Source organism: Rosa chinensis, chromosome 6, assembly GCF_002994745.2.
Source record: "Rosa chinensis cultivar Old Blush chromosome 6, RchiOBHm-V2, whole genome shotgun sequence".
Classification (NCBI taxonomy): domain Eukaryota; kingdom Viridiplantae; phylum Streptophyta; class Magnoliopsida; order Rosales; family Rosaceae; genus Rosa; species Rosa chinensis.
In genome coordinates this window covers 35058363-35077535 of record NC_037093.1, presented here as the reverse complement: position 1 = coordinate 35077535, position 19173 = coordinate 35058363, and the positions used below count along the sequence as shown (strand labels likewise).

Sequence of the window (19173 nt, the reverse complement as noted above, 5' to 3'; positions counted from 1 at the left end):
CGAGGCGAGAAGAAGCTCCAGCGAACCTCAAGGTAGAGAGGGCTCGATTTCTTGCACCTCAATGGTAAGATTTCGTCTTTGTTAAACTTGCTGATCTTGAAGTCATGGTAGCCATTGATGGTTTTAGTGCACGACATCGAGCACGTAGTCGGCATAGGCGACGGTGAGGGTCTTGATTTGTCCTTGCAGACCTTGATTGGCCCATCAATAGAGGAAAGGTTCGATTTTGACACTCTGGGTCTGATTCGGAAGGCAGATTGCAAGTTAGGTCGAGGGAATTGAGTTGGATTTTGGGAGTCTGATTGAGAGTTATGGTTTTTGATCGAATTGAGAAAAAGTTATATCGAGAGGGTCAAAGGCTCAAAATGTTCATTTTACTCTTCTTAGAGGGTCCAAGGCTAAAAAGTGGGGCTCCATGTCGGTTCCAACTCAGCACGTGACATCATATTTGAAGGAGAATTTGAAATTTAAACGCGATTGATGCAATTTGAAAGATCAGAAACCATTGTGATTAAAAAAAAAAAACTGATTTTCGAGCCGAGAGATTAAACTGAATTTCATTCAATATTATTCAGATGTACATTTTTTTTTCCTTTTTTTTGGGACCAAATCCATTTCTTTTGATAATGAGCGGTGATATATAAACGCTTCGGTTAAAAAGAAAAATATCACACTGAAGCTGAAGGGATAAAACTGGCTGCGGGGAGGCCACGCTACACAGAATGGTCGATTCCAAGGTTGGTTAGAGCTAATGAGGTGACCAACATAAACAAAAAGCTATGCTACTCCTTGTCCACCCCTGTAAGTCTCTCTCTTTTCCCGACTCACCACCACCGCTTAACACCTTCCACACACTAAGACCAACCATCCCAAATTACTCAACTCCAAAACCTCCAATTCATACCTCATTTGGGTTTCCTACAAGACTCGTAATTTCCAAGATTTTTCCACTTCGGAGAAGTTCGGCCATCACGTTTTGCTCTAGGAATGATGTTTTCGATGTTTTTCCGAGTACCCATAAGGCGAACGGGGTGGAAATGGAAGAAAACGAGGAGCTTGAGTTGCTAAACAAGCCTTCCCCAGTTCCTATGGATAATGGGTCTGCTTCAGAAGTAGATAAAGAATCGGTAAAAAACGAGGCTTTAGCGCCGTTTTTGAAGTTTTTCACGCCAAGAGATTCTGTGGAGGAAGTAGAAGAAAAGGGAGGTGATGAAGTACAAGTGTTTGAGGAGAAAAGTGAAGTGGATGATGAAAATGAGGAGGTTGAGAAGGTTAGTGTCGAGTACTATGAACCGAAACCGGGTGATTTTGTGGTTGGTGTTGTTGTGTCGGGTAATGAGAATAAGCTTGATGTGAATGTTGGGGCAGACTTACTAGGTACAATGTTGACTAAGGAGGTGTTACCTTTGTATGACAAGGAGATGGAATACTTGCTTTGTGATACAAGTTATGGTGCCGAGGAATTTATGGTTCGAGGGAAGATGGGAATTGTCAAGAGTGAAGCTGTGAGAGGGGCACCAATGCCGGGGAAGCCTGTTGTGGAAACTGGAACTATTTTGTTTGCTGAGGTTCTTGGGAGAACGCTCAGCGGTCGGCCCTTGCTTTCGACAAGGCGGCTCTTCCGCAGGATTGCTTGGCACCGAGTGAGGCAGGTTCTTTTCTTGCTTTTTTGCTTTTTTCTGTTTGGTGATATGGAAACTTACATGATATATCTATGTGCTTGTTGCATGGCTTCTTATCAGTAAGATGCTTCTCTTTATAAATTGTCAGGAAGTGTATTATTACTGTGATTTGTGATACTTGATTTTCTCCTCATTATTTGTGGGAGTAAGCATTTATCTCATTAATCTGTAATTGATGAAGTTTGGTAAGAATGAAATCCACGCTTTATCTGAAGCTTTTGCTATGTGCTGTACAGATAAAGCAACTCAATGAACCTATCAGCGTTAGAATTACAGAATGGAATACTGGAGGCCTTCTTACGAGAGTTGAGGTTCGTGTCTCTGACTTTAGTTCATAGGAACATGCACTTGTCTCAGAAATGCCAGTTATATGACTTGGATTTTCAGGGTTTGCGAGCTTTCCTTCCAAAAGCTGAGTTAATGAGCAGAGTGAACAACTTTACGGAGCTGAAAGAGAACGTATGTTGAATGTTTTTTGGATTTTCTTTTCCATGGAATTTCCTATCTTCCTTTTCTTTTTGTGAGTCTTCATATAATTTTCATTTAGCTACTCAGGACTGATTTGTACTTCTTTATGCTGATGCATCTGATCCCTCAGTCAATGCTGATGTCATGTTAATGGTGTATTTCTTACTACAACAATTTTAAGATATGTCAAACACGTGAATTACATTGAGTTGCCAACAGTGTTATCAAGAGAGTTAAATATAAGTTGCATATCCGAACTTAAAAGATGTTCTATATATTTAGAAAAATGGTGTATGGCGAGCTCAGGTCTTACTCGAAGCACATGTAATTACAGACTCGAGCGGTTTTACATTCTTAAAAAAAAGTGTTTCATAAAAGGGTATGGGCTGGGGCATTGAGGATGCTGGAAATCCCAGGTTCAGGGGTGTACTTATACAAATTGAGGCCTTAAACAGAACTATAGATCTGGCCTTTTGCAATTTAATATTTAATTTATTTAATGTAAATTAAGCCTCTATGTTGTTGGAACTCATGTACAAATCATATTCTCACCTTCGTAGATGCAAAATAAATAACTAAGTTTTATAATAAGTTTTCTTTCATGTCTTTTCAGTAGAATAGGATATGACCATTTAATCTTTCTTGTTGGTAAAACTTAAGTACGATTCTGCTATTCAGTTTTGAAAAGCATCTGGTTGCAGAACAGGTACTGTGAATAGGAATGGCGACAAGAAGGGGTGCGGCCATGTTCCCCATTCTTCTCTTTATAAACTAATCGTTTTCCCTTTGAAAGATTAATTTTGTTGTCCCTCTCTTCTATCTTCTTTGCCCTTGTTTCCTTCTCCAATAGAGAAGGTTGTGAGTTTTAAGAGTCATTATCTACTTGATACTTTGACTATACTAATAATTGGAACACGAATTATTCTTTATATAATTGAAGAGGTTTATTGTTTGTTTTCTAGTTACAAATTATGTTTCTCGGTATAGGTGGGATGCCAGATGTATGTGCAGATCACTCGAATAGACGAAGCCAAGAATGACTTAGTATTGAGTGAAAGGGAAGCTTGGGTCAGTTCTATAGTGAATTTTATTTGATTCATGCTCTTTTGTTACCTGGAATCTGCTTCCTCGTAATTTTAAACCGTTTTTATGACTTTTGAAACTTGATCTCAGTTTGCCATATAATTGTGCAGGAAATGTTAAACCTTAGAGAGGGAACACTATTAGAAGGGACTGTTAAGAAAATTTTTCCTTATGGAGCCCAAGTCAGGATAGGTGAAACTAACAGAAGGTACAGAATTTGATACTTGTGTCGATATTAGACTGTGGCACATAGTTTCCCTGATTTTGCCTCTTTGCAAAGAAGTAAATGCTATATGTGTGGAGTACTTTCCCAAAATTTGAACCCCAGGATGAAAATAATTCTTTTATTGATCTTCCTCTAAGGGATGGGCCCTAATGCATGAAAAAGTGACAATTGACCCAAAGAAATAAAATACAGATTCCAAGGCTTCAAACTGAAAAAAGGAATGTAATTATGCAACTTATACCTAGCAAGATTACTACTGCCCATACAAGACTGCATCCTTCTGAAATTTTCAGGATTTTCCTGATTGCTGAAAATGATAACTGATATTCTTGTAAATTAATCACTTAGTAATGTATCAATTGAGATATAAAAAAGAGTATCAGTTATGATTTTTATGGTCCTGTGATAGTAGAATACTAGAATGTATGGTCTTAGACATTCAATGATGAAAATGGATAATCTTAACATTCACTATGTTTTTTTTTCATACATGTTTGGCTGCTAGGTTACCTTTTTGCTTAGGAATTTTTTTGAATCAGTATAGAAGTTATATGTAGGAAAAGTTTTGACCCAATTTGAGAATATATATATAAAAGAATGAAATTAAACAAAAAAAGAACCCTTTCACTCACATCTATTTGCTTTCACGTTGTCATGACAATGTATAATGGTGCTGAAAATTGTTCTTTGTTGAATAGTATCGATTATACTATATCTTACATTCCTGATCCCAGTATTTTGTATCTAAGACTCTAGATGGATTAAACAAGTAAAATGTGTACATTAAATTTTGTCATGTTTGTAACCAGTGGATAGTAATTGCTTTGAACCCTTCTTATTTCTTCTCAGTGGCCTGCTGCATATCTCAAACATCACTCGTGCTCGAATTACTTCTGTTGGTGACCTACTTTCTGTTAATGAGAAGATCAAAGTTCTAGTGGTGAAGTCGATGTTTCCTGATAAAATATCTCTCAGGTATGTAAGAATTGGGATTATTATTTTCTTATTATTATCACTATTTTTTTTTCAGACCTAGTGAAGTCATCATTGTTCTCTCTATTCTTGAGTGATTATATGAATCCCAGACCTAAATAACTGGTCCAATCTATTAAACTCAGTACTTACCACACTTCTAGTTCTAACCTACAAACACCTTTTGGTCAAGTGGATTGACCAACAGTTTGACCATTAAACTGGTGTCGTGTTCTGATTGGTGACCAAATGGTCTTGGATATACCATGATTATTGCCAGAACTCCATTTCTTGTTTTGTACAAACAATTTATTATGTGAAAAAATGTTCTATAATTATTTTGTTTAATGGCTATGTCCTCGGATATGAAGATCATACTTGATCTCATGGATAAAGTTGACCATTAGAAGTCATTTATATCAAATGTTAGACAACATTTAATTTCAGTCAATCCAATCAGTAGTAGATATTGTTCCAAGATTGACATATCATATATCAAATGTCAGACATCATTTAGTTCCAGTCAATCCAAACAGTACTAGATATTATACATGTTGTGGTACCCTTGAAAAGATATACAAGAATGGCAGGAATCACTTTACAATATTAGCCAATTTAAGGAAGGGCTACAAAATCCATCTCTGATGAAGATCCTAGTTTAGGAATTTTACTAGATTTAATTGGACAAAGGAGTTCTTCTAGGGATTTGATATATGAGCTGGCCCAATGTAAGGGTTATCATGTAATTGCCTGTCTCTTAAGATAAAATCAGTTAAAGGTATATCATTTTCATTTGCCAAGAGAATCATAATATTGCAATTGTTTCTGGCCTCTATATTGTTGGCCATAATTAATTCTATGTTTTCTTAGGTGTAAAGTATGGAACCTGCATATTAACCAACTTTGATCCTTTAGGTAAGTTGTTCAGAAATGGATCTGTTGAATTTTGTCCATCATAACTGCACAAGTTAGGTAATATAACATAACAATTGGTAGTCCTTTTGTCAAACTGGGGACCTCCCACTTATAATGAGGACACTTGCCACTAGACCAAAGGATTTCTATTTCGTTCTTGCCCTTGCAGGAAGTACGTATCATGACTGCCTGGATTGGCAGTCTTCTGTTTGCCACTTAGTTTTATTTGTGCCCTTGCTATAACTTGTAACCGCTATAAAGGTAGTTCAGACTGGTTCTGCACTAGAAAAACACTTGTAGATGAGCGGTTTCAGTGGTGTGTATAATTAAACTTCATCTCAGATGTGATTTGTACTTTCTGTAATTATATAAAATTTACCTTATGTTTCTTGAGTTTCCTTTGTGATTGTGACTATGACAAAGGTACATCTCTGTTATACGCTGCAAAGGATTTAGGTCACTCTGGAAATATAATTTCAGACCCAGGATTTAGTTCAGCCCTTGGTTCAATTGCCTGACTAGACTATAGCAATCCATATACCCCATAGGTTTTGAATTAGAAGGAAAAGGAGGAAAACACACGGATTTCAAATGATTCCTGTACACAGTTATTTCAAATACATTCTATCTTATTTTGTTTGTTGTTTTTTTAACTTAACCTTATTGTCCAATCCAAATTGTTTGAGATTATTCAATTGAATTGGACTGTAGAGTGCAGGTAATGGTGTTCTATGAGCTAGTTATTGTCGTTACTGTTTTATTTATTTATTTATTTATTTTCTTAATGTAATTCATTTTGGTTGGAAACCCCTAACTAATCTGGAATTCAACTTTGCTTTTCTCAAACAGCATTGCAGACCTTGAGAGCGAGCCTGGCCTCTTTGTATCAAACAAAGAGGTATGCATATCATCTCTTTCCTCACAATTGAAATCACTCATTTGGCTTTTATGTGCCTTATTAATATTTCTTCATTTTGGCAGAAATTTTTTTCAGAGGCTGAATTGATGGCAAAAAAGTATAGGCAAAAGCTGCCTGCTGTTCTATCTCGTAGGTCAGAATCCCCTCAAGGCAATTCTCTACCTTTTGATAGACTAAACATGTATGCAAATTGGAAGTGGTTCAAATTTGAAAAGTAATGAAAACGAAGCCAAGGCTTAAGGTTGCCCTATGGTATCTGAAATATGAAGAGGACTGTTTGACTGCCCACCATGCTTCTCACATCCCTTAAGAGGAAGGGTAGAAGATTTTGTTGTGAAATTAGTCATTAAAGGGCCATTTACTTCGTTTAGCTCGTGACCAATTGGAAAAGGTACAGAAGCAAAATGCATAAGAGTCACAGCATGAAACCTGATTATCCCTTTGAGCATACTACCGAATTTTGTAAATCATATAAGTTCTTGTTTTTTACATTTTTGTTTCTTTCTTTTTGTATGAGTTGCTAGCATTTCTTATATTATTGTAAGTTGTCACTCGTGGAACTGATCATATTCATTTACTCTTCCTGTGAGCTACTTTTACTTTTTTTTTTTTTTTTTTTTTTTTTTTTTTTTCGGAATTTAAAATAGAGGATTAGGCAATATTAGCATCTCGTTAGCGGTCTTTGCGCGAAGCGTCTACCCTCCTCGTAAAAGGGAAGGGGCCACTACACCTGGAAATTCACTGCATGTCCCTCTATTTTAGTTTTATTAAATAAAAAACAAAAAAAAGTACAATAGGGGAGAGGGGACATAAACCAAAACCCCTCTCAAAAACAAAAAAGCACAACCCGAAACAAAATTTGGGAGCTACTAAGGACACCCTAAAATTAGAGCAAGTCCACCCGTTGAGCTTGACTGGTCAAGACTATTCACTGCTTTTTTGCCTTGTATTTCCACTATTGAGGTTGGCTGGTCAGACACTGTTCACAAAATGTCAAGAATGGTCACTTCCGTAGTCAAGAAGCTCAACAGGTGGACTTGCTCTAAGGACCAACAAAAAACAGTCTTTGGAGGCCAAAAAGCAACAAACCAGAAACCAATGACAGAAACCAGTGCTTCTGCAGAGGTAGCATCAATTACTAAAGTGCATAGCAAGCCAAATTGCTTTATCAACTCCATGTCCCACAAAGTCAAGGCACTGATGATACATAATTAAATGGCCGAACAAACAGTAGCCATAGACTCCATTGACCAGCTCATATGAAGAAAGCAATAACATATGAACAAAGCAATACGAGAAGAATAAGTCAAGATAAGGTATACCACCCGCAGCAAAGTAGCTCCACAAATTGAGCCAAAACTAGAACAACAGCTTTCAAATTGAGAGAATAGCAGGGAAAGCTACCGTTGACGTTGGTCCATAGATTCAAAACCTGGAGATAGCCACTGATCATTCAAAAACTGAAGAGATAGTTGGGAAAACCAGTTAAATCACGGGAATAGGCTGCAATTGCACAAGGAGGACACGAATCCCACCAATGAACTCCCACGTTATCCACACCAAAATTAGCTAAGCAATCAGCGACACTATTACCTTCCCGAAAAATATGTGAAACTTTTACATTTCTGAGAGCTACTAACAATAAACCCTAGTGAATTGGGTTATCTAGATGTACCATTTCGGCACTAAACCGATCCTGAATGAAGTTACTTTCTTTAATTTTAAAGAACCCAAAAGTAATATTTTCATTTGGAATTTCAACTCTCACACCTCATTTACTCGTTTAATCATTTAGTTGGTGATTACTCATTTTACCATCATCAAGATCAAACTCAAAACTCAGACTAGCATGAATCTATAATCCAATTGAATTCTTAGATTATATCTTATTTGATAAAGAAGTCAGACATGTGCAATTTGTATTTGTGTGTGTGTGTGTCTATATATATATATATACACACACACATACAACTTTGCTCAGGTGCGGATATCCGTACCTAAGCAAAAGGTACGGATTTCCATATTTGACCCACTTTTCGATCATATTTTCATATCTTAACCGTTCAGTTTTTAGGTCCTAATGTATAGATCATTTATACAAATTTTCAGCCAAATTGATGACCGTTAAGGCATCCAAAACTGCAATTTACACGAACGAACCGAATCTGTCGAACCGGAACCGTTTGTGTTTATAATGGTAAATTGCAGTTTTGGATGTCTTAACGGTCATCAATTTGGCTGAAAATTTGCAGAAGTGATCTACTCATATATACTTAAAAACTTAATGGTTAAGATGTGAAAATGGAAAAGTGGGTCAAAACTGGAAATCCGTTCCTTAGCTTAGGAAGGGACGTCCGCAGTCGAGAAAGGTTGTATACAATGGCGGAGCTAGGATTTTAGAATGGGGAGGGCTAAAAAAATTTTAATAAAAGTTTACTATTTTTTTTTTTTTTTTAAGTTTTACAAACCACATCTTAGATTAAACACATATCAAACAATCAAATAGTTAACTGATTAAAAGAAATCAACATTATAACATTTGATAGAAGTTCGATAACAAAAGTTTAAGACAAAAGAACATACCTACTCAAACTGCACCCTACGCTCTTGAATAGAAGCAAAATCTTTAATTATTGAATCTGTATCATAATTCTCAGCCAACTCTTTTTCAATGTGGACAATCAAGTTATCAGCCAAAAAGTCATTCTCCATCTTGTTGCTCAATATTGTTTTGACACGTTTCATATCTGAAAATGCTCTTTCTGTAGTTGCTGTAGAAACTGGCAAAGTCAAAACAAGACGAATCAACCGATCAATCATTTGATATCTCTGCGATCTTTTTGTCTCAAAAAATCCTCTGCATAACTTAGAAAGAGTAGTCACATTCTTTAGCACATCATGATGAGGTACATCAGACTCATAAATGATCAGCTCGCTTCTCAAAATATGCAACTCTTGTCTTGTGAAATCTTGAGGATAAAATTTTTCTGCAAGAGTGCAAATATTATCAATGTTAAATGCCTTAAAACCATCTACAGGGTCCAAAGATGAGCTAAGAATAAGAAGTTCCTTTGCTCTTTCACTAAACCTGCCATTTAACTCCACCAACTCAAAATCTATTGCAGCATAGAATATGTCAACACGATAATGATGCTCAGTTGTTATGCTTCTTTGCTGACAATAACGGCGACGTGTACTCACACTGTGTTGACCATCCATAGTAGGTATATCAATATCATGTTGCTTGCAAAAAGATTCCACTTTTTCAAGAAAATCTTCCCAACCATTTTCTCTCAATTTCTGAAGAGAGTTCATTGTAACTTCCATAGATTCATAGCATTCAAGATATCTTGAGATTTATGTTGCAGTTCTCGACATAAGACATCAGTAAGTCCCATAATTTCTTTCAACAAATGCAAGATGAATATGAATTGAAATGACCTAATTGCATTGTAAGCACCACTAGCTTCCGCACGTAAAGACTCTATGGACTTATCATCCATAATAAATTCAAGAACTGTACATGTCACATCATACTTATCAATCAAGTCACAAACAGAAGTAAAATGAGAACCCCAACGAGTAGCTCCAGGTCGATGCAAGGTACCAATTTGGTTAAGTCCTCTACTGGTTTCACACTCACCTGCTACTACCAATTCTGTAATATGCATTACTTGAGCAACATGAAATTCATTGAGACGTTTTGGAGAAGCACAAATAACATTGACAATCGTACTCAAGGAAGAAAAGAATACCCAAATAGGATCAACTTTTTTTGAAGCTGCAACCAGGGCTAATTGTAACTGATGAGCAAAACAGTGTACGTAATATGCATATGAGCAATCCCTCAAAAATAATGCTTGTAGCCCATTCCATTCCCCTCTCATGTTACTAGCACCGTCATACCCTTGACCTCGCATTCTCTCAACTTGCAAATTATGATGTAGAAGAACTTTAGATATCTCTTGATGAAGTGTCTCTGCAGTAGTGTCTTCAACCATCACAATATCAAAAAACCGTTCTCTTAGAAAACCCTCTTTGTCAACAAATCTTAAAATAATAGCCATTTGTTCTTTATGAGATGAGTCTCGTGCTTCATCAACAAGAATACAAAAACTAGAATCCCCAACTTCTCCACAAATATGCTTTCTCACTTTGTTTGCAAGAACATTTAAAATCTGCTTTTGGATTGTGGGTGAGGTGTATGTAGCATTTCTGGGGGCATTTTCTAACACAACTGTAGCAATTTCCTCACTGAACTTCGCAGTATGCTTTATAAGTTCAACACAATTGCCACAGTTTCTTGAATCTATAGATTCGTCATGACCCCGAAAAGCACACCCTTGATTTGCAAGAAAACGAACAGATTCAATGGTTGTCTCGTGCTTCATCAACAAGAATACAAAAACTAGAATCCTCAACGCATCTCACACAATTATTATGTAATGAGCATGGACCTCCAATGTGATTTAAGAATACACAATTCCTTCCATCTTTAACTCTTTTCCAGTCATTAAACCCATCAGTAGTTAGTGTAGGATTCACTTTTGGACCTTTTGCAAAAAGAAAGCACGGAAAGCAGAATGTTTTATTCTTAGAAGGAGAATACTCTAACCATGGCCAATCTGTGAACCATGAATAATTGAACCGACGATATTGGGTTCCTGACCGAACTCTTGGATACTCAAAAAGTTTAGGTTGATATGACCCCAACTTTATATACCCACATCGAATGTGGTCACGCTGATTAACAGGATATTCATATATCTGAATTTGTTTCCCTGGATCTCATTCCAAATCACCAACAACAAAATCTATATCTTCAAGTGTCAGAGATGTGACGTGAGGTTGCTCATTGAGTATTGCACTATCAGTACTGGATGCGAGAGGAGTAGGAATAGACTCTCTAGGCTCTGGTATTGGAGATGTGACATGATGATGCTCATTGAGTATTGTACTTTCAGTATTGGATGCAGAAGCGGTAGGAACAAACTCTCTAGGCTCGAGTATAGGAGAAGTGACATGATGATGATCATTGAGTATTGTATTATCAGTATTGGATGCAGGAGCAGTAGAAGCAAACTCTCTAGGCTCGAGTATAGGAGAAGTGACATGATGATGCTCATTAGATGCAAAGGGTGTACTGCTATTCTGATCTTCTCTTATTTTCTTGAGCCAAGAATCAAGAGTTTTTGCTTTCTTGGTTGGTCGATTATGATCAGACATTATATTTAAATACCTAACCATCACCGGTTGATAAATGCAACAATAAAATCAAGTAAGCAACTATCTATTATAAAATCAAGTAGCACACAAACACTACTTTAACAATGCATTAAACAATAAAACAAAGAGCCAATTGATCAGCAAAAACAAGCAAACCCATAATCTCAAACCTTAGTTGGAAAAGAAAAATACAATTTAAGAAACTGACAAAGAATCCAATAATAATGATCCCGGTCAAATGTTGGCCACTTGGTCAATTAAAATTTTATATATATATATACCTAGATTGAATCTTTTATGGTTTTCGGTGAGAGCAAGCAAGTGGCTTTGATTCAAAGCCTTTCTTTGAAGATGCCGCTGGGGTTAATTATATATGTATATACACCTAACATAGCAACACATCTATCATCTATGCCTTTCAAACAATGTCAGAAAGCTAATATAGTATATATAAATAAAGCAGCAATAGTGCATGGAACTCATGGATTTGATTAAGCAATTATGAACTAAAAACAAAAAGCATATGAATTAAAAATGAAGAGGTGCAAAAGACCAAATAACAAAGACTCAGAGGAATAGAGGATGGGCTCGTACCTGGAGTGGAGAGTTGAAGAGGAGAACGGCTGCAACGAAAGCTTTTCGTCTGACGTCTGGGATTGATTGAGTTTGGAGAAACGGTGAGAGAAAAAAGAGAAAAAAATTGACCTAATTTATTTTAAAAAGTGAGTTTTTTTTTTTTTGAATGTCCGCGCTTTTTCTGGGTTGCGAACGTCCTCTTGCTCGTCTCTTGCCGGACGGAGGCCAAGGGAATCCCAGACCAGTTTGTAGTGAAAACGAAGGCCAAGAGATCGAGGTCGGAGGTCTGGGCAGCGTGGTCGACTGCAAAATGGTAGTTCGATCCAAGGTTTCAAATTTCGGTTTCGGTTTCGGTTTCGATTTTGATACTTCAAATTCAAGGAAATTTTGGAGAAAGTTTCAATTTCGGTGGAAATTTCGGTTAAAAATAAAGAAATCAAATTAATTTCATTTATAAAATGATATTTTTGAATGAAACTTTTACATAGACTAAACTAACTTATAATAAACCTATTTACAATGTAACATCTCTAAAATTATACATTTATAATAGAATTATGATATTTTATATGGACGAGTAATTAACTAGTACTGTAGTAGATTGCTAAACTACTGTTTTTATCTATGTGTATTGATAATGTGTTGTATATTGATAATGTAAATATGATTTACTTTTTTTAATAATTAGAAAATTACAAGGGGGTGGGGCGGGACACGTAAAACCAAAACCCCGTGAATGAAAATGAACAAGTACAACAAAAGGAATATAAAAGCTACTATGATGTGGTTCGATGTAGCTAGTTGAACTACTTTCATTTAGTATCATATAATACTGCTCCCAAGTACATGAATTTTGGAAATGATTTTCGTGCTTCATCACATGGTTATTGTATGTGTATGTGTTGTTCCATTTCCACATGCAATCCATATATCAGATATTGTGGAATTACCTAATATGATGTTACAGCGTATGAAGCATACAATATTTGAGACGAAGCAAAAAGGAAATCATGTTATGGTTGGAGCATTCAACTTTGTACCAGATAAAAACAAAAAGATTTTTTATTGTATTCAACTTGATTGCAAAAAAATAATAATAATAAAAAAATCAAAATTTCATATTTTCTCTATAAAAGTATGAAGTAAAAATTATCTTCTCAAAAAAAAAAAAGTATGAAGTAAAAATTCATTGTAGGTGACATAAAAATTTAACAGAAATTTTAGAGAAATTTCGGACAAAATTTCGGTATGAATTTTTAAATATATATTGTGTGTGTAGATATTTCGGAAATTAAGAATTTCGTGGAAATGTACGGAAAATTTCGGGAAACTTCTGACGGAAATGATATAGCATATGAATTTCGTTTCGGTACTTCAAAATTACGGAAATTTCGACGGAAATTTCGGCAGTTTTGGAGAAATTTAAAAAGAAGTACTACTTCGATCAAGGTCGATTGGAAAGTGGTAGCCGGCGAGTCCACCCGACTACAAACTGGTTCGGGATGTCCAGAGTGTTCGTCCGGCAACCGCAGCACAGCCATCGTCGCATTCTCTAAGCCGGAGTAGGGATGTCCGCACTTTTTCTGGGTTGCGGACGTCCTCTTCAGAACCGGCCTCTATATATATATTTATTTATTTTTTGTTAGGTGGATATTAGGATTTAAGAACTTGTGATTTTGTGCATGTGAAATCTGTTCTAATGGTAGCTAGAATTTCATGTTATTGTAAAGATCAGCAGTTTTCAGCTTCCTGCCAAATTTTATGATTCAAGGAAGCTGAAAACTCTCCAATCCTTTGACTCTCCCTAGGCCTCTAATGGTGAAGCAAATGACTGATTTTCATGGGATTTCATTTTCTAATCTCCCATTACATGTATGATGTATCATATTGACGTTCAAACTTTTGGCGGTGATGTCGCCTTGGCAGCAGCAAGTTCTTTTGTCTTGATGGTGGCGGCACAACACTCTCTTCCTGGTATGAGTATAAACTTGATGATGGATCTACGTTTTTTGGTCAATCATCGGGTCTTTCGATTTTATGGGCCATTCTCTATTCACTTGAATCTTGGGTGTGGACTATGACGACTGAAGTTGCCCACAATTGTACTATTGGTGTTGGAGGCTTTTATTATTATTATTATTATTTTTTTTTTTTTTTATTTAAGGGGTTTGGAACTCAGCCTAACTGGGAGGCTTTATTAAAAGACATCAAAGTTTTACAGATTTCCCTAACATCTTCCATCATCTCTGATGGGCTGATGGCTATTTCATGACCCAATGCAGTGCGTCTCAATACAAGGTTTTTCCTCGATGGACTTGGCTGTGTCTATTATCTAGCATAGTTTCTAGGTACTATTCTCAGACCCTACATTCCACTTGAGCTGGGACTGGATAGCCCTTGTACCATCTCAAGGCTCTTGGGGGCAGTATAAACCTGAAGATATGGGACTTTTAGACTTGCTCTGTAGTTCTAGTTCTATGCTTTTTTAATTTTTTTTATTTATTATTTTATAAGTGAAACGACAGGGAAAGCTTCGGGTCCTAAGTTCATGATTTTTTTTATTTAGTTTCAGAATTTTGTACTATTTATTATTGTATATGATTAGTAAACTAGAGTTACTTAGGTGATATTTGTTATTCTTGTGTCCTGAAAAAGATATAATATTAGAGTAAGTCCACATGTTGGGTCACCGGGTCACTTACTATTCACTACTTTTTATGTTTATTTCCACCCTCTGGGTCACGGGCACAATTTCCAAACTGACCTGGGTCACTTTTTGGGTCAATTTCGTGACCTGCAAACTGACTCGATGACCCATGTCAGTTTGAAAACTATGCCCGTGACCCAAATGGTGGAAATAAACACTAAAAATAATGAATAGTAACTGACCAAGTGACCCAACGGGTGAACTTGCTCTTATGTGTAATTTAGTTTTAGTCAATGTTATAAATAGCAATTGGCAGTAGGTGAGCGGTGGGGCCTAATTGCTTAGGCAAGGATAAGCTTAGTGCTTAGGGGGATATTAAGTTTGTTTTAATTTTATTATAAAACATATAAGAGAAAAATTCAGTCACCGTCCTCAAACTATGCTGCCAAGGCCAATTTGATACATGAACTCTCAAAAGTATCAATGTGATACCCAAACACGTATTTTGACATCAAGGTGATACTTCCGTCAAAAATTCCTAACGGGACCGTCTGTTTGCTGACGTGGCAAGCACGTGGGCCCAAAAAAAAAGTAAAATGACCAATTTACCCTTTTTAATTCTTTTTTCTTCTTTTCATTTCTTTTTCTTCTTTCTCTTCTTCTTCTTCTTCTTCTTCTTCTTCATCTTTTCATTTCTTTTTCTTCTTTCTCTTCTTCTTCTTCTTCTTCTGGGATTTTCCTCTAGCCAAACCGCCGCAACTTCCGCTGCAAGCTCCGCCACCACATTTCCTTACTTACCTGACAACGTCATCAGCCACCAGCCACCCACCCCAATTTAATGATTTTAATCATACAATAGTACAATACAAGCCAATACAATTCGATAGCTCGATAAATCTAATCATGGTGAAATTGCTAAGCAACAGCAGCGCCCAACCAACGAATTGGTCAACCAAGCTCCCAAGCATAACATGGTTCTGTCTTCCATTTGAAGTTATAGGAATTGAACAAACCATAGCACAAAGAGCACCGTATGCCACCACAACCTCTTGCCTCACCCCATAACCTTTGCAATTCAATTTCCAGACAAACAACATAAACAAAAATAATTTCGGCTAGATTACATACATGATTTTTGCATGACTCGAATCGAAAACAAAGCCATTTTAAAATCTGATCCCTAAATATAAATTGAGGCATAGTATGAAGCTACATACTTCCAATTTCAACTCAGTAACTCACCAAGAGTTTCAGAGAGAGACTTTAACCTTGAAGAATCAGAAATCGAACCAGAAAATAACCATGAGTTTCTGCTTTGCTGCTTGAGGAAGAGAGCAACCAAGAGTTTGAGGTTCTTCGATTGAAAACCCAGAAAGTAATGGAGATGTTCATGAGAGAGATTGATTGAAAACCTAGAAAGTAAAAGCCCAGACAGATTGATTAGAACATTGCTTCGTCGTCTCCGATCTTGTCTCCGCCGCCTTATCCGAGCCTCCCAGCGGCTGGTCCTCCCTCCACAAGCTAGCCGTTTTGCTTCTCTTCAATGTGAACACACCCAATCACAATCACAAACCCAATAACCATAACATCAACCATCCTCAATATCACACACCCAGAATTTACCACCAAAAAAAAATCTAATCTTTACCCAAGTCGTCGATGAACGCACGGCCACCGCCACCATCAAGGCCGCTCGACCACTTCCGCCACCACGACTCCGACGCCACCTCCGCCAGTAGCCGCTCATAACCCTCGTCGTCGTCGTTTAATCTGAGTGACGACACTCCCCTCTGCCCCTGGTTCACAATTCGCCATTGGGGAGCAGTTGCGAGTGGGAAAACAATGGCGTTGTTTTGGGGATGGTGATCCTTGTCATCTTCGAAATCGAAGGCTGCGGCGGTATCGTCGTCGTCGATGTTGGTGTTCGGATCGGCTGGTCGTGGAGGAGTACCAATAGGTACTATGGATATGGAGGCATGGTGGATAGTGAAGAAATCAAGGATGAAGTTGGTGAGAGAGATGAGATGGGGGTCGAAAGAAAGAGAGAGAGCGAGAGACTGATAGCCTCCAAAGCCATAAAAACCCAGAAACCTGAAAACCAGAATCGAGTGGGGGGGGAGAGATGGAGCTCTGTGCTTCGTTTTTTTTATTTTTATTATTTTTTAAATTAGTTAGTAGTAAAAGACTATTCTGCCCTTGATAAAAATATCACATAGGACCCCACGTGCTTGCCACGTCAGCAAACATACGGCCCCGTTAGGAATTTTTGACGGAAGTATCACCTTGATGTCAAAATACGTGTTTGGGTATCACATTGGTACTTTTGAGAGTTCAGGTATCAAATTGGCCTTGACAGCATAGTTTGGGGACGGTGACTGAATTTTTCTCAACAGACGGTGCAGTGGATTAGTCTGGCTCTGCTGGGATACCCTGCATGGGTGCGTGTGTCGCAAACTTATTAACGCTGACCTCCTCCAATAAAAAAAAAACATATAAATAGGTGTTTAATTAAAACAAAAAACTATAGTTAGCAATAATTGATTATAAACATGGAGAAAAATTTATATATATAATGAGTACTTACAAATCAAAAGTTAGCTTTTAAGTATTTGATCCAAAAAAAAAAAGGACTAAATTCAGTTTAGTCCCTCAAACTTTAGGCCAAATATCAGTTTGGTCCCTCATTTTTTTTTAATCAAACTCATCCTTGATCTCCCAAATTGCATCAACCTCGTCCAAAATTTGAATTTGACTTCGAAAATCACGTCATGCGCTGAGTTGGAACCGACAAGGAGGTCCCACATTTCTGATTTTGAACCCACAAGAAGGGCAAAATGGACATTTCAAATTTAATCTAATTTCTAATTTTTTTTTCTTCTCTTATTTTCTCTTTCTTCTGCCTCGCACTCAAATCTGAAACCTCCACTCTCTCTCTCTCATTCCAAGCCACCATGAACACCAACCAGCCACCATGAATGAGAGAGAGAATAGAGAGAGAGAGAGAGAGAGAGAGTGGAGGTTTCAGATTTTCTCTTATTTTCTCTTTCTTCTACCTCGCACTCAAATCTGAAACCTCCACTCTCTCTCTCTCTCTACTCTCTCTCTCTCTCATTCCAAGCCACCATGAACACCGGCCAGCCACCATGAATGAGAGAGAGAGAGAGAGAGAGAGAGAGTGGAGGTTTCAGATTTGAGTGCGAGGTAGAAGAAAGAGAAAATAAGAGAAGAAAAAAAAATTAGAAATTAGATTAAATTTGAAATGTCCATTTTGCCCTTCTTGTGGGTTCAAAATCAGAAATGTGGGACCTCCTTGTCAGTTCCAACTCAGCGCATGACGTTATCTTCGAAGTCAAATTCAAATTTTGGACGAGGTTGTTGGGGAGATCAGGGATGAGTTTGATTAAAAAAAAAAGATAAGGGACCAAACTTATGTTTGGCCTAAAGTTTGAGGGACTAAACTGAATTTATTCCAAATAATAAAAATTATGAATATTTTTCTTAGACCCAACATTGCCTAGGCGTCGCCTAAACTAGTCGAGGCAGTTAGCCACCTTCTAACGCCTAGGCGATCTAATTCCTGCTCCTTCCCATCCTTCTTTTCGTTCTTGATAGTACAATCTCTCCCTCAGCTAGAGTGTAAGGAAATCATAATACACTATAGGAATATGTTGTTCAAGAAGAGCTTAAAGGAACTAACATTTTACTTCAAGCTGGGGAAGGTCGGACATGTTAGATCCGATGCCACATAGTGACACAGATAACGGCTAAGCGATTTCATAACCAGCAAAAAATAGAGACCAATAGACCAACCTATCCGTATTAGTTAGGCAATGAAAGCAATAACAAAATTTCCCACGATAGAAGCAGGGTCTTATTTGTGCCTAGAATAGCCCTCCCCCCCTCCCCGGGGTGGGTTAAGCATATCTATCATTATATTTGCCTTCCTGAGGGATTTTTAAAAGGGTCCTTGACCCAAAGCACCAAAATTAGACAAAATTATCCCACTTACCCCAGCTCTCTCTCTCTCTCTCTCTCTCTCTCTCTCTTTCTCTCTCTCTCTCTCTCTCTCTCTCTCTCTCCCTCTCCCTCTCCCTCTCCCCCTCCCTCCCTCCTCTCTCTCTCTCTCTCTCTCGGTGCTCGCCAATGATTGTCGTCGTCAGTCACCAAAAATTCTCAGAAACCGGCTGAAGGTTCAGGATAGAAGGAAAGAAAAAAAAGTTTTGAATGTCTATTGGGGGGCAATAGATGTTTTAAAATTGATATAATCTCTTCGTTTTTTCTTTAATCAAAGTTTTATTTGTCTAATTTTAGGAATATTAGTTTCCATTCCGGCTACCGAAAGTTCTATTGGAGGGCAATAGACGTCTATTTGGGGGCAATAGGGAGCAATAGACGTCTATTTGGGGGCAATAGGGAGCAATAGACGTCTATTGGGCCAATAAATCTTTCCGGCGACCTA

At 37.4% G+C, this 19173-nt stretch overlaps 2 protein-coding genes across 3 annotated transcripts; one reads left to right on the top strand and one right to left on the bottom strand.

Moving 5' to 3' along the window:
• Positions 1 to 683: 683 nt before the first annotated feature.
• Positions 684 to 6858, top strand: LOC112173743 (protein PIGMENT DEFECTIVE 338, chloroplastic). Of its 2 annotated transcripts, XM_024311427.2 has the most exons (8): positions 684 to 1652; positions 1919 to 1993; positions 2070 to 2141; positions 3138 to 3218; positions 3344 to 3441; positions 4309 to 4434; positions 6196 to 6244; positions 6328 to 6858. In XM_024311427.2, the coding sequence occupies exons 1-8, from the start codon at positions 780 to 782 to the stop codon at positions 6481 to 6483; spliced, it is 1530 nt and encodes a 509-aa protein (XP_024167195.1). In that variant the 5' UTR covers positions 684 to 779; the 3' UTR covers positions 6484 to 6858. The 2 variants fall into 2 exon arrangements, with proteins under 2 accessions (XP_024167195.1, XP_040365107.1); XM_040509173.1 differs by lacking the exons at positions 6196 to 6244; positions 6328 to 6858 and adding an exon at positions 5302 to 6174.
• Positions 6859 to 8757: 1899 nt separating this feature from the next.
• LOC112171232 lies at positions 8758 to 9548 on the bottom strand. The gene is made up of 2 exons (XM_040507966.1): positions 9354 to 9548; positions 8758 to 9252 (listed from the first exon to the last, which is right to left on the bottom strand). Exons 1-2 carry the CDS (start codon positions 9358 to 9360, stop codon positions 8849 to 8851), a joined length of 411 nt encoding a protein of 136 aa, XP_040363900.1. The 5' UTR covers positions 9361 to 9548; the 3' UTR covers positions 8758 to 8848.
• Positions 9549 to 19173: the final 9625 nt, after the last annotated feature.

Excerpts from the sequence above, each read along its gene's own strand:
- LOC112173743 (XM_024311427.2), top strand. The coding sequence starts at position 780 with ATGCTACTCCTTGTCCACCCCTGTAAGTCTCTCTCTTTTCCCGACTCA. Across the intron at positions 1,994-2,069 it reads GCCTTCTTACGAGAGTTGAG|GGTTTGCGAGCTTTCCTTCC; the intron begins GTTCGTGTCTCT and ends TTGGATTTTCAG. Across the intron at positions 2,142-3,137 it reads TTACGGAGCTGAAAGAGAAC|GTGGGATGCCAGATGTATGT; the intron begins GTATGTTGAATG and ends TTCTCGGTATAG.